This window comes from Myxine glutinosa, chromosome 8, assembly GCF_964187855.1.
Source record: "Myxine glutinosa chromosome 8, kmMyxGlut1.1, whole genome shotgun sequence".
Lineage (NCBI taxonomy): Eukaryota > Metazoa > Chordata > Myxini > Myxiniformes > Myxinidae > Myxine > Myxine glutinosa.
This window is the reverse complement of record NC_136268.1, coordinates 87,127,181-87,143,362: the sequence shown is the minus strand read 5'-3', so window position 1 is coordinate 87,143,362 and position 16,182 is coordinate 87,127,181. Positions and strand designations below refer to the sequence as shown.

General features: G+C 44.5%; 1 protein-coding gene across 9 annotated transcripts in view; it reads right to left on the bottom strand.

The window, feature by feature from the left end:
* Positions 1–8,371, bottom strand: part of LOC137432678 (dynamin-1) — a 240,133-nt gene extending 231,762 nt beyond the window's left edge. For 4 of the 9 annotated variants that reach the window (XM_068124775.2, XM_078783465.1, XM_068124770.2 and 1 more), the window contains exon 1: positions 8,033–8,362. In XM_068124775.2, coding sequence (XP_067980876.1) covers positions 8,033–8,193 — 161 coding nt within the window. In that variant the 5' untranslated portion in view covers positions 8,194–8,362. Of the gene's footprint in view, positions 1–8,032 lie in introns of all 9 variants that reach the window. The other 5 variants (XM_068124769.2, XM_068124771.2, XM_068124774.2 and 2 more) reach the window with 3 other exon arrangements.
* Between the last annotated feature and the right edge of the window lie 7,811 nt (positions 8,372–16,182).

Genomic DNA, 16,182 nt, shown 5'->3' with positions numbered 1-16,182 from the left:
GGGAATGATTTGGCCGGGGGGCAAATTTATGGTAACCTGAGGGTTGGTAAAGAGTACAGCAGGGAAAATAACACCCCACCAGCTCGGGATGGCGACAAAAGTTCCAAGTTATTTGTAGGGGGACTGAACTTCAACACAGAGGAAGAAGTTCTGACCTCTGTCTTCAACAGATATGGGCCGCTGGTGGAAGTGCGGGTGGTAAAAGACAGGGAAACGCAACGGTCAAGAGGGTTCGGCTTTGTCATGTTTGCAATCACAAGTGACGCCAGGGAGGCAGAGAAGAATTGGAATGGTAAGGATTTGGAAGGTCGGACCATAACAGTAGGGAAGGCATTTCGTAGGCGTCGAGAGGTCTACAGAAGAGGACCACTTGACGGTAGTTTTGGTGTGGGCAGCAGCCGATATTACTATGGAGGCTCCCAGAGTTACGGCACCTCCCGAAAGAATGAATGTCAGAGCACTGGCCGAGAAGGAGACCGCCAGTCAGGTAACGGCTGGGACAAGGGGTCCCACCGTAACTGTAAGAAGTCTGGAGAAGTTGAAGCCCTATATACGGTGGAGCCACCGAGCCGGGGCTCCTACACGGACTAACCGTGAACGCCACGTTCTTAAAGGCGTCCAGGTAGTGAACTTTCCTGCACGGACTAACCGTGAACTCCACATTCCTTAAGGCGTCCCTGTAGGGAATACTCCGCTGGGCCTCCCGAAAAAGCGCTATAGAGAGGTTTAAATTTGGGGGCTTTGGTCACCACCTCTTAACCGTCATTCAAGAGAAACTAGAAGTGGTTGACGCTTGGTCCAGAGGGAATTAATCTAGGGGATTGTGTGAAATTTTGTTGCTTTATTTTTAAGTGATGACTGTGCCCGGGGGGAACTGAGGATTTGGGGGGGGGGGGGGTGAGTTATCTGGTTTGTTTATCCAAGTTGGCCGGCAAAGAAAGTTTTCGCTGGGTTCAAACTTTTTCTTGAAGGGGGGGAGTGTTACGGATTTATGTGGATTTATGTGAATTACTATTCAGGTCTTTGCTTATCAATGTGTAGTCGAGTAACGGTTGTTGTGATTAAAGGGTCAGGAGCCCTTCTGGGAAAAAGGAGACCGGAAACGGAAGAAGAAAAGACACGAGGTCCTGGAGAAGCGACGATCTTCTTCCTCTTCCTCCTCGCCGAGCTCCGACAAGAGTTGGTATCGATATTGAGCAGCGTGGAGGACGCTGCGTTTGAAAGCCCATCTGACAAAATGAGTTACCTGCGCGGGGTAATTACCCCTTGACATGTCAAGTTGCCGTGGGTTCGTGTACGGAACCCAGCGTCTGGCACAGTTCGCCTCAACGTCTACAAGGACGCGTACGGGTTGCACCTTGGGCCTCGCGCGCGTTGCAAGCCGCGCTTGGTTTTGCCCCGTTGCTTGGCAAGGAGGTGTGCGCTGCAGCAGCTGTCCCCGGTGCGCGACGTACACGTTTGGAGCACATCCGCCCGGGGTTCGTTCAACCGCCCGGGTGCGGAGAAGCTGACCATCATCTTGGTCAGGAGGGGCCCAGAGACATTGTGAGGGACAGAGACCAAAGGGGTCGTGAGTACCAAAGGGGTCGGGAGTGGGGAAAGGGGACACACATATATAAGATGGCCATCTTAATAATATTGGTGATTAATTGTTGATTGTTGATGGTTGTTGATTGTTGATTGCTCGGGGAATATATTACTGATTATTCCGGATCCTTGGTGTGGGGTTTCTTATTGACTGGAATTCATATTGATTGCGTTACGAAAGCGTATAAATCATTGATCTTTCTGGCGGAGTTCCTCTCACGGTCCGGGGGTCACCGAGACCAGGTAGTTACCGGGAGGACCACGTAACACATGCGACAATTAACTCAAACCGACATGGAATTCAAATTGCAACAAATAAACAGGTTTAATGAAAAGAAATGCCAGCAAACATGAAAATGCATGAAAAAAATTAATATCCTAAATGGGATGTGCCCCATACAGACCCCTATACACACAAAGGGAAAATAAAGGCGAAAATAAATACGTGTTTGTTTCGTGGCACTTAGCTCTGAGCGTCTCCTGAACCCCGTCGGGGATTCATCTTTGCATCATTATACATACCTGTACCGTGTACCAAGTTTGACTTGGATATCTGCTCAAGTTATCGCGGTAACAAAAACCTATCACCGCCGGACAGCCGGATGGACAACCTGAAAACACAACGCCTCTGGGCGATTTCGTCGGTGGAGTCACAAAAAGTGAAAAGACGATTATAAACAGGGGATGATAGGAAAGTGGTGCAGAAGGGTGTGCACGTATGTATGTGCAAGCATGTACATGTGTGATGTTTGCCCCTCTTCAACCGAAGAAGGCCATTCACATGAAAGATGTGAACCACTCTATTGAGCGCCAGTGATGCGGAAGCAGTTTCTTGGCAATGGCTATGCTGTGTGGTTTACCATCGCCTTCCCGGCATTGTTTGTCTGTGCCCTGTCATTTTAAATGCCAAGTGTCAAACAAAGCAGCAGATAATATTAACAATAATAATAATAATAATAAGACTAATAATAACATGGCACCTTCCCCACTTTTTGCAAATACAATATACTTGTTATGTCGGTAGGGTAGCAATATGTAGAGCCAGATAGATCTGTGTAGGTAACGTGCTTCGTCTGTTGCGGTAAGGAATCTACCTTGTAACAAGTTTCATGTGTCGGCGTTTTGTCGGGTAAGATGTATACTTGTGAGCAAACCAGGATGTTCGTGTGATAAATAGAGTTAGGGATTAAAGAATAAAGCCCCTGTATGTCTCACCTGGTCAGCCAAACCTTTGTCCCGTATGGCAATGCAAACCTGTAGACACTTAGTTAGGATCTCCTTAGTGCAACATTAAATGACTCCCTTCCCTGACAGTGACTTCGGAAGGAACAGGCAAGGAAACCGAGTTGTTAGGATTAGCTTCAGGAGAGCTGACTGGGACGTGGCAGGCCGATCGTGTGTGAAGATCGACCTCGCTTGGAGCCGCTAGCCTGCATTGGACGCGCGGTGCTTTTCCTGCTTTGGGGCCTAGTGTGTGAACGGAGTGGGCGTTGGCTCGGGCCTTCGCGTTGCTGTGGTGCTGGAGTGAAGAGCCTCGTGGTGTGAGGCGGAGCTTGGGGACGCAAGACAGACGAGATAAGGCCGCATCCGCAGAACATTTTACAATTACATAACGGACGTTTTTCTTTCTATTAACTCATATTCCTGTGTCTCGTTTCTGAAATCTGTGTGTGGGGACGTCCCGATTAGGATATTTATTACCAGCGCGTGCTTTTCCCTGTCCCGATTTTCTTTGCAATAATAAACCCTTGTATTATTTTCCATTCCCTGTTAAACCTGTGCCCGGTTGAATTAATTTCCTTGCAGGATCGAAGCTGCAGTCGGCGCACAAGGTAAGCTTTTTGCGCAGCTTCCATTTTCCTTCTTCCTCCCGTGCGATATAGTAAAATCCGTGTTTGGTTGTTGCCTCCGAATAAACCGTTTAGGCCTATCCGCGATCTTCTGGTGTTAACCGTGAGTTGCACGACAATACGAATTCATTTTTTTTTTTCCAAACTAGACTGGTCCAGAAATCACTTCCCACCCCTTATTTACATATTTACACAAATTATAATTCCATTTTTACTCCAGCTTCATTCTATAAAAGTAAAGGGTTGGGTTTTGCTAAACTTGCTTTGTTGATGTCACTTAGCTACTAAACCACAGACTTCTGTTGCATCAACAACTTTGTCTTGTTCAGGAAGGTGTGAGTATGAAACAGTACTGCCAAAGACTGGTATTGATGGAGAAAATTTGCAAATCTCGGTGAACTGTACTGTGGATGGACAATCTATTTATTACATCGGTGTATTGGGACGGGGAGGGAAGTAGGAACAGGTGGGTAAAACTTCTGTCATACTGCATGCGTACTAAACAGATGGCATTGGAGTCGTCTCTTCTCTGAGCTATTTTAATAAAGAAAGAAAGAAAGAAATAATTTAAATGTCACTCCACCAAAGTAACAATTTCAATGAGAATTGCTGTGCAGTTGTCTGTGACGACTGTGACGTGCAATGCAATAAATAGTACAGAGCACAATGTACGCTGCACACGGCAAAAGCAAAACCTGCTATTTGAGAAATTAGGTCTGACTATGCACAGTTTGACTCTGCAGGTGTTTCGCCTTCGTCTGAATACATTAGTATTGACACAATGCCGATTACCAAAGGTAATGGAAGAGCAGCTTTCGTGCATTGAACATGCCATGGTGTTAGAGCATGAAGGTTAGTATCGAGCCAATCATGGTGTTTTTCAAGGCCTTTAAACTACAATTGCTACACGTCTACAACAGAAACATCATCGCACGATTGCTAAACAGAGTTACGGTGAGTCCAACCCAAGTCGTCTTTCAAATATTTACTTCAACATTGCATGTTGAATGAATGAATGAATGATCGTTTTAAGGCCATTTTCCCCACTAGAGCGGGGGTTAGCCTGGATTGACATATTTAATTGATAATTCAAAAGTGCATGTTGACATATTTAAAATTCAAACGGAATGATTAATTCACCAAGTGGAGTTTAATGGAGATATTAAGGAAGCGAGACTTGTACAGGGAAGCTGTAGGAAGGTTTAAAAAGGCTCAAAGGCTCAATGACACTTCACATTGCTTGCGTTGAGTGCATAAATAATTCTTCAGACAGAGTTCCTCACAACAATCATTGAACAATAACGGTGATTCCTATACAATTGTTTTTAATCTATAGAATTGTCTGAGGTTCGTAGTGGAGCTGCCACACAGACCTCACAGACATGGACATGGAGACAAATACACAAAATGCAGAACATTGCCTTTCTCAATGCACCAAGCATTTCCGAAGGAGGAATTTCCTCCTCACCATCGATGCCAACTGATGGTTTGTCCGTGCTCTATCCTTTTTAATGCTAAATGTCAAGCAAGGAGGGAGCACATAACATTTTAAAGTCTGATGACTCGGACGGGATTTGAACCACTGACCTTCCAGACTCGGAGCAAATGCTCTATCACCACCAAGTCTGGTAAATAAACAACATTAAATAAACAACATTAAATAAACAATTAAAATAAGTTATAAACAAGAAGAGCTACATTCAAAGTACACCGCCCCCATGCCAAATAAATAACATATCCTCCAGCGCACGACATTGCCAGAGCACCTTCGGAACCCCGGTGATGCCACCCTGCAGCACATCGAGATGGAATTGAGAGGGAGCAGTGCACAAAAACTGATTGAGTAATTAAAATAAAATAATAATCGTAAAATAAGTAATTACTTGATCAATTAGCTAATAGTACCTAAACAACCATTGCTTCATCCGAATCTGAAACTTTTTGAAAACAAATAGTTAATCGATAAAATTAAATAAATAATGCTTAATTGATTAATCAATAAATCAAAAATTCCTTTATAGCCAAATCACTTGGTCACCGTGGTGTCTAAATATCAGCTGCCCAGCTCAAAAGGTGCCCGAGATATTGCTCAGATGAGAAAAAAGTACTTACTTAGATAATTAAGTAATTAATCAATTGAGTAATCAAAAAAAAAAAAAAACATTTGTGACAAAGCACCTGTCAACTATTGTGCCCAAATTTCAGCTTCCTACATCAAAGGATGGCTGAGATATCACCCGGACAAACAAAAACAAGAAAACAACCGGAGTGAAAACTTGAATACTCCCTTTCGGCACGCGTCATTGCCGGGCCCCCTTTGGCGCCCGGCGATGACGTCATGCAGCGCCTGGAGATGGCAGAGGAAAGGGGCGGTGTACAACAACCAAACAAAGTGAAAACTGAGTACTCCCTTTCAGCATGCGTCATTGCCAGGCCCACTTTGGTGCCTGGTGATGACGTCATGCAGCACCTGAAGTTGGAATAGGAAAAGAGGTGGTGTACAACAAGAAAACAGAGTGTACACCCTTTAGGAGTGCATCAGCACCGGGCTCTGAAGGCCTTAGGTGCCTGGAGACGGAATAGGGTGGGCGGAGTACATTTATACCAATTATACATTACACCATACTACATTTTAACGGTAAACCACCCAATAGTGGTATCCCTAAAATCACAACTTTAGCAATTTGCTAATAACTGATTTTTGGAGTGCCTGGAACATCATCAACGCTCTGTTCTTCATCAAGGATTTAAATTATGCTTCCCAGAATATACAGTTCAAAATGTAATTGCACAACCTCATATGTAACCCCACTATCAGAATCTTGAAAGCGCATTTTCTTACTCCCTAACCACGGTTAATCCCCCCCTCACCCTTCCTCTCCCAACCAAAGATAAAACACCCCCTATGCACCAATTGGGTTGATGATCATACGTAGCAAGACTGGATGTAATCGGCCCAGAACTGTAGGAGTAGCATGACAAACAAACACACACACACCGGTCCATGAATTATAGCAAGGAAACACACACACACACACACACACACACACACACACACACACACACACACACACACACACACACACACACACACACACACACACACACACACACACACACACACACACACACACACACACACACACACACACACACACACACACACACACACACACACACACACACACCGGTCCATGACTTATAGCAAGGAAACACACACACAAACAAACACACACCGGTCCATGACTTATAGCAAGGAAACACACACACACACCCACACCACACACCACACACCACACACCCACACCCCACACACACACACACACAAACACACACACACAGGTCCATGAATTATAGCAAGGAACCACACGCGCACGCACACGCACACATGATTACCTTTTTAAACAGTCACTAATGCTGTTTAACACTAAACTAAAAGAACTTTGGAGGAATCTGACATTCATGAAGCAAATTTTACTTATGGAACCGGGTGAAGATCTACTGTAATGTATATACCCCACAAGTGTTAAAACATCACCCTTCCTGACGCTAACGTGGCGTTTTTCCAAGGCCGCTTCTAATAACAACACTAAATATAACAGCATAATATTAATGTTATTACAAAACAATGTTAATAGCAATAAAATCCTGTCTCCCCAAGTGGTTTTTCCTTCTTGAACAAACGCCATGTTAATGTGTATGAATAGCTTATCGTGCCTTTTTAGTGCGAGCACCGGCCCCTAGCAGAAGTAAATAGATAATAAACTATAGACACCTCTGATTACCTTTTGAAACAGTCGCTAATGCCGTTTAACACGAAACTGAAAGGGAAGAAACCTGGGGTATGTTCAGTTGCCAAGCAGTTAGCTAGCGCTTGCCAAGCCAGCTGTTCCTTATCAACGGTTTTGAATGGAGTGCTTGCTCGAACGCTTAAACTACTTGGCAAGCGATCGACAAGCAACTTGGTAAATTAACTCTCCCCCCCCCCCCCCCCCCCCCCCCCCAAAGTTCTTGAGGCCCGACCATAGATCTACTGTAATCTATATATCCCAGAGAGGAAGGAACCTTCCTGCCGCCATAGGACACACACACACACACACACACACACACACACACACACACACACACACACACACACACACACACACACACACACACACACACACACACACACACACACACACACACACACACACACACACACACACACACACACACACACACACACACACATACACACACACACACACACACACACACACACACACACACACACGTTTACACATACATTCACTTTACCACCAAATAGAGCTCTTAATAAAATGCAAAACCATAACTTTAATACAAAACAACAACACAAAGACGAACAAGAGCAAGTGTGTAATGATATATGGAGCAAATGTATATGGTATAGGCTCGTGTATTGGACATTTGTACGAGTCGGTTTATACAATCTGAATCATCACAGAGAAACAGTCGAAAGACAGACACAGCAAGGTGTGGCATGGGAAAGGGCGACGGGCAAGGTGACAGCCGAGAAGCCGCAACAGCACACACAGGTGACATGAAGACAACGGCACATTGAAAACACTCACTTTCCCACGAAATTCTCGAGCACAGAGCTCTTGCCGGCGCTCTGTCCGCCAACTACAGCGATCTGCGGTAGATCCAGCTGGCAGTTCTGCCCAATGACGGCAAACGCGTCTTGCAGCCGGTTCACAAGCGGAATCAGATCCTCCATGCCCCTGTTACCCATGGCGCCGAGGGAGGGTCAGGACTCGGGGACGAGATGAAGTCTGAAAGAGCAGATGAGCTGCTAGCAGATGGTCAACACAGATTGTTAACTAGATGGTGTCGGGGACATCGAGCGGCTTCCGTCGCTTCCTGCCCCCGAAATGGCAGCTGCCGTAAATGGTACCACGGGCGTCTTTACGACACTGGCGTAAAATTACGCCTATGCTTTCCTTTATAAACGTTTCGTTCTTTCTGTTTTCAACGCTTTTGTTTCTTCCTTTTTTGTATCATTCATTCCCCAATATATTTATTGGCCCTAATTTAAAATCACGCTGAGAGGAATGTGTGATGGTTGAGAAATTTATAAATGCTGAATATCTCCTGAAGTTAGTGAATCATCATTGAGTAAACTTCCCTCATAGACTCAAGGTGCGTGAGGTTTACACGCGTCGTGGTGGAAAACTCCACCTTAAATTGGAGAAATTTAAACATCGTTGGTGCAAACGTTTTCACGAGGTAATTCCTGGAGTCTCTACATCGTTGTGGCAAATTCTCTTGTGAGCTTCATAAAGTTTACACGTCATATAGTGCATGGGCCAAAGGCATCAACACCAAAGGCATCAACACCTTTGTTCGTAAATGTTAGAAAATACTTCTTCGTCTTTTTTATTCTCCTCTGCTTCATCTCTCATTTTCTCTCACTCTTCTTCATCATCTGTTTCTTCCTCTACTTCTTTCTCTTAGTCGTCATCTTCCTCTTAATCTTCTTCTCTCCTTCGTCCTCAACTCCTTACACTTCTTCTTTATCTTCTTCGTCTTATATATATATACTCTTCCTCTTTTCACACTTCGTCTTACACTACTTCCTCTTCTCACACTGCTTTCTCTTCTTCCCCTTCTTAATTCTCTTCTTTTTCCTCTTAATCCTCCTCTTCTCTCACTGCTCTTCGTCCTCCTCTTCCTCTTAGTGTTCTTCCCTCCGCTTCATCCTCTTCTTCCTCTTATACTTTTCTTTTCCTCTTCGTCCTCTTCTTCTGATTCTTTTACTTCCTCTTCTTCATTTTCCTCTGCTTTTTCTCCCTCTCCTATCGCTTCTTCTTCTTCCTCCCCTTCTGATTCGTATACTTCCTCTTATTATTTTTGCCTCTGCTTTTTCTTCCTCTCCTACTTCTTCCTCTTCTTCCTCTGCTTCTACTTCCTCTTCTTATTTTTCCTCTTTAACCTCTGCTTTTCCTTCCTCTACTACTTCTTCCTCTGCTTCTACTTCCTCTTCTTCTTTTTCCTCTTTTACCTCTGCTTTTCCTTCCTCTTCTTCCTCTGCTACTACTTCCTCTTCTTCGTTTTCCTCTCGTACTTCTTCCTCTTTTTCCTCTCTTCTAATTCTTCTACTTATTCTTCTTCCTCTGCTTCTTCCTCTCCTTATGATTCTTCTACTTCCTCTTCTTCTGTTAACTCTGCTTCTTCTTCCTCTCCTAGATTGATTGAGTTGGGAAAGAGTCAGGTTGAGGCTCATTAGGAATCATGTCTATTTTTACAGAAAACAAAAATTTTAAAAATTAATAAATACAATGAAAAAAATCTATTGTATCTAAATAACAATTTTTTCAATTGCAACGAAAGTGGTTTGCAAACAATTATCAATCATTATTCTTGTTCAAGAACAACATCATATCCACATGTTTTGGTTTTATCGTGATCCTTTTTGCTGATGTTAATTCCCCTACTTTGGAAAACATGCTCAACAGGAACGGAAGTTGTAGGAGCACAATTTAGTATTTTCTGGCCAGTTTGTGAAGCTTTGGAAATGATGATTCATTCACTCTTTACCAGCACAGAAGATAACCCTCAGGATGTTGTCTTCCTCTATCTCCGCATTTCAACAATGGCATCTGCCGTGCCAATCTTTTGTCATCAACATTTTGTGCTTGTGTGATTTTGTCATCAAAATGGCCCCAAAGGTTCATCCTCGCAGGGGCTCGGCTGCTTGTCGGTGGTTGTTGTTGGATCTCTTCAAAGTGAGGTTCTTCACTGATATGTGCTTCCTCTGTCTGTTCCATTTCATTGATTAATTCTGTCGCTCGTCTTCGTCCTTCACCAACAACAACAGCATCACATCCCAATCACCCAAGTACTTCTGTACCAATCATTTGTACCAATGCTTCAGCCTTTTGAGATAAGGCATCACGTCCAAAATTTGTGAAGCTGTGTTTTGCACGAAACAACCTCAAACAAGGAGAAAAGTTATCTTTTTTCAAGTTTCCTTCTAGAAAGAAATACCCTGAAAGACGCGACAAGTGGTTGAATGCCAAACAGAGGGTAGCTAAAACTAGGAATCGCTCGAGTCTGGGGAAATATTCCCTGCAACAAAAAAGGAAGTTGGCCGTGATAGTGATATATGCCTGAATTTGACAAGATGTCCAGATGTCTGTTGTTAGGGCAATGGAAAAACAGCATCAATCACCCTGGCAAGCTTTGCCCTGGTTTCTTGATATACGTCAGAAAGCATAGTTCACACGATTGTGCGACGACATGGAATTCAACAACAGATAGAGTCTTCAAGAACAGATACAGGCTGAATGTCTCCAATTATCATATCTATCAACATCTGGTCGATGTGATGTTGTCTTGGGGAATCAGCGCCGTGCTTGGACCTATTACAAAAAGCGCTTTCAATCATTAATTGCAAAAGATGACTTGTTGCTGTTGCAGACTTTGGTTTCTGTGAAACTACATTCTCAACCGTCACTAATAGGTACTCTCTCTTTCACTCTGGCGTTTGGTTTTCAAATGTTTCAGCATATTGGACGTATTACAGTGGTGAGCAATGTCTATCAAACAAAGTGAGTATGGAACTTTCAACTGTCTTCATTACCCTTCCTGAAATAGTAATACTCACATAGACAAATACAGCTGGACCCAGACATTCGTGGGTGATACGTTCCTGGAAAATGCCGTGAATGTCAAATCCGCTAACATGGGGGCATTGTTTAAAAAGGGGGGGTGTGGGGTTATTGCATGGTCTAGGATCGTGGAAGAACTAAGACACCTAACAAATCAGGACACGACATAACAAAAGGAACAGAAGGAGAAAGGGGAAACGCCAACAACAGGGTGGATGGAGAAAATAGACAGAGACAGACAAACAAGGGATGTAAGTAATGATGAGGGTAATGCTTCAGTCACATTTGGCTCGGCGGCCGTGGGGTCTAAAAAATCTACGGCCACTAGCAATTATAGGGCGGCCGCAGTATTTCCACGGTCACACAATGTAGCAGTCACATGTTTTTATTTTTCGGGTAGCCGCACGGGGTATTTAGAAATTGTGGAGACCGAAAACGTGGGGGTGCCGTACGGTCTTTGATTTGATGTCACACGGTGACCTTAGGGCGTCCCTGCGGCGGCCATATAATTTTCAAGGCAGACGTAAGGTAGCCTTAAGGTGCCCACAAGGCGACCGCAGGGGGGGCCCTAAGGCGAACGTGCGGCCAGACGGACGGTAACGAGTGGGTATATATACCAGTTCTGTTTCATATGTATATCATATCTCATATCATCATGGCTACGGCTTGTCGAATTGCTACGGCCACCCTAGAAATGAAAAAAGTTATAACTCCGCGCTATAATTCCACGGCGACTCCTACGGCCTGTAAAAGATAGCCATACGCCCTAGGGCCACCCTGAGGCCACCTCAGAAACTCTGCGGCCGCCGCACGTTTCTGTCAATTTAGGGGGGGTACGGCCGCCGTATCCTAGCCGTAGAGCAAATGTGACTGAGGAGTTAGGAAGAATGCAAAGGGTGGACAAGATGGATATATAAGCAAAATTTTGGGGAGGGGTGAGGTGGTTTAACAGGTGTAGAAAGGATCATGATTTTGTATGGGGGATGATTTGAGATGGGGGTGAACAGCTGCCTTGAAGACTTGGAGGGAAGAATGAGATTGAAAAGAGTATGGAAGGTAGTTCTGCAGGCTGGAAAAAAGAGGAATAAATGATTGGAGGTGAGCAGTGGTTCAGGATTTAGGCCTTTTCACTAGGAGGTTGCTGCTGGACTACGTGCATCCTGCAGATACCTGAGTGGGACAAAGCACGGAGAGGGCAGAGGGTGCAAGTCTTGACAAAGTGCCACCAGGTTTGAGAGGGAGACAGGTTTGAAAATTCATTCTTGAGATTGGACAGACGTTGTTTTCTGGCTCTCCAGAGTAGACACACGTTGTGAGCTTTGTGGAATGATCTGAGGTTGTCTTCAGTTGGATTTGCCTTCCAGGAGGAGAATGTAAGTTGCTTTAAAGCAACTGCCTCACCACAGGATTCAGAGTTCCAAGAGCAGGGAGATGGGTAAGACAATTGAAGAAGAGATGGGATGAATCTGTGCATAAGAGAGAGCAGGTTTCTGTGGAAGAATTCCCAGGCTGAATTGGTGGATATAGGAGACCAGTCCTGATGTGTGAAAAAAAAGAAATACCATTTTTTGAAACCACAAATATGTGTGGGGTCCACGAATGTCGAGGTTCGACTGTACTTATGTCGATGTATTGCCTACCCGTCCGCCAGCAAAGCAATCAGCATGCTTTACTAGGCCAACTGCAAGTGGCATTTTTTAAAATTCTTTTTATTAATTTTTTTATGTACAAGATCGAGGCTCGAGTAAGAGCTAATATCAATGACAAAAAGACAAACCGACACAAAAAACATTTAACAAAGGGAGTGGGAGACAAAATGGGGAGAGAGAGGCAACACACAAGTACAACATTTGAGAGCAGGGACATTGTGAGATCTGTGGGAGGGAGAGGGCTTGGGGGGAGGAGGCATGGGAGGATGGGGGGTGGGGGAGGGGTGAGAAAGGTATAACACACATGGACACTGCTAGAACTTCCAGGAAAGAAGTCGGTATTTCAGAAAAGTGGATCTGGGGTGAATTAACAAGGGTAGAAAAGATCAAGGTTTTGGATGGGGGAAGACAAGAGATGGTGGTGAACAGCTGTTTTAAAGACCTGGAGGGAAGAGTGGGATTGAAGAGAGTGAGGGAGTTTGTTCCAGAGGCAGGAGTAAAGAGGAATGAAGGAGTGAAGGTGAGCAGAGAGTCTTGATTTTGGCAATTTCACCAGAAGAGGGTAACTGGCAGATCTTGTGCGACCTGTAGGAATATTTGGGGGACAGAGCACAGATAGAGCTGGGGGAGCTAGGCCAGATAGGAGTCGGTAGAAGACAGAAAGACCACCTACCTGCCTGCAGTGAGTGAGTGCAAGGCCCTCACAATCGACTTCATCACGCGAGATTCCAATGATTCTGAAAGCTTTGGTTTCAACAGCGTGAAGATGAGCTAGGTGTGAGGTAGCAGCACCAGCCCAGAGGGGAGAACAGTATTCCATTGAGCTGTGGATGAAAGCCTTGTGTGTGGTGAGGAGCTCAGGGCCCGTATTCATAAACGTTCTTATGTTAAGTACACTTAAACTCCAAGTGTGACACTTACCTAGGACTAAGACTTATGTCGGTATTCATAAATGACCTTAAGTGTTACACCTCACTCAGTGTGACACCTAAATATAGGCATAACACCTAACCGTTTTGACTGGCCGTTGCTCGGGTTAATGATCACATTTCTTGCACGATTGTGTCGGTTTCTGTGGTTTGGCTGAGTGCCATGACATAAGGACGGGACTACATAACTGTGTTCAAAACCAAATGCTATTATTTAATGCTGTTGTAAGTCGCTAGGAAGACCTTAGGCATTCTTGTGAGCTCTATTGTATCTACGTTGCTGCCGCGTATTTGGGTTGAGAAATGGCGTCATTAACCATGGTCGCACGGGGTACCCACTGCCACCTAATAGCACTTCATCACCATTCCGTTCCTCGAATATTGTGGAAAGTCCACTTTCCCTCAGAATAACTGAGTCGTGGGTACTTCCCGGCAACTTGGCAACGACATTGATGAATTGGTATCTAGCATCCATCACGACTTGAGTGTTTATTGAATAATAGTTTTTCCGGTTAATGTATTGCCACTCGTGCTGGGTGGGATATAAAATCCAAACGTGTGTCCCGTCAACTTGGCCAAGAACACAGGGAAAATTTGCAATTTCATGAAACTCTTCAACTATGGTGGAAATGTCTCGATCCTTTGGAAATTTCATGACAGCCTGCAGTAAAGGAAGCAATGCATGGGTGACTTGAGAGGCAACTCGACTCATCGTTGGTTGTGATACATGCACTGTATCTCCTGCTGTCAGCTGAAAGGCTCCGGTCGCATAGAAATGAATAGCTGCCAAAACCTTAAGTTCCCTTGGCAATGCGTGCTTTCGCAATGTCAATGGATCAAGATTATCACCAATAACATCCAAAATCGTTTGCTGGTCAAGGCGGTATCGTTGGTATAGTTCGACATCGTACTCATCTAGCAGATGAAGTCGGTCACAAAATACTCGTTCTCGACGAATTGCACGCCGTCGAACCAGCCGTTCTTGTGCTATCAGAAGCAATGCAGCCATTCCTCTTCGCTGTCTAGTTGAAAGTGGACAGAATATACAGTGTTTGGCCAACTTACGTTCACTTACGACACCCCTGGAGGTGTCTCAAATATAAGCATGAAGTTGAGTGTAACACATTAGGTAAGTAGCATATTGAATACCACTTGTTCGTAAAACCTAATTTAGGAGGTACTTAAGTGTTATACTTAGACTTAAGTACATTTATGAATACGGGCCCAGGTGTGCCAAGGAAGGACTACGCACGACGGAGGATGCCCAGTCGGCGACTGGCTTTGGAGGCCAGATTGGAAATGTAATTTTCCCAGGAAAGATCATGGCAGATAGTAAAACCCAAAAGCTTGAGTGACCGAACTTCTTGGAGAGGATTGTTCAGAAAGTAGATGGGAGGGTTGTCCAGTCGGTCTTTTTGGAGAGACATAATAGTGTGAGATTTGTCAGGATTGAAAGACATGTTCCACTTGTTTGACCAGTCTGTGATTTTGTCCAGGTCTGCAGAGAGTGAGGAGGCTGCAGACTGCCGATCTGAGGGATGAGATATGGAGCGGCAGAGAGTGGAGTCATCAGCAAAGAGATTGAGAGGATTTTCAAGAGAGTCGGAGAGATCATCGATAAAGACCAGAAAAAGCACAGGGCCCAGAACACTACCTTGGGGAACTCCAGCCTGAGCAGGAAGGGGAGATGAGAGAAACCCATTCAGGGCCACACGTTGACTACGACTAGAGAGGAAATCCGCAAGCCCTTACTTTCACTCCTGCAGGGAACAGGTGTACTACTTTGATAAATACACAGTGGAGGGATAATTTATACGAGGTTCACGTTTACAAATCATTGTGGACAATCCCATTGTGATGTTCATGAAATTTACATATCATGATGGAATATTCCTTCATGACATTTGTGAAATTTACAAATCTGGAGTGGTGGGGGTTCAGGAAGTTTACACATCATGGTGGAAAGTTCTGAGGTTTCTGATGTATACATAATCAAGTGGTGGAGAATTTCCCCATTGGGTTCGTGAAGTCTACACATTCTGGGAGAAAATTCATTTGTGTGGTTGCTGAGGTTGTACAACCTCAGGGTCTCTCTGTGTCTACCCACTGAACTCTCACTAACTCTGAGAGCATGCCCCTTCATCCACCTTCTGTTCTGGAGGCATCCACTTCAGCTGTTCTCACCAATCATGGGCCACCCCTCATCTAGCAACAGCATCGCAAACAATCAACCTGACCAGTAGCGTGTCTTCTGGTTCCTTTGCCAATCGGAGGGGTGGAGGTGGAATGAGAGCAAACAAACAACTATCAAAATAAAAATGAAAGCATTATAATAATTGGAAGATGACCCTATCAAAAGGATTACACTTTCCTCCATTCCACAATGGCTGACCCCATTTCCAGGAGCTATTGTATTTGCATCTTTGGGTTGCTTGAGAAAAAAAAAATCCCCCATGCCTTGTTGTCTTAAGTTTCTCACCTTTACCACTATCTTTACCATCCTTTCCAAAAGTGACGACCAACATTGAGCAGC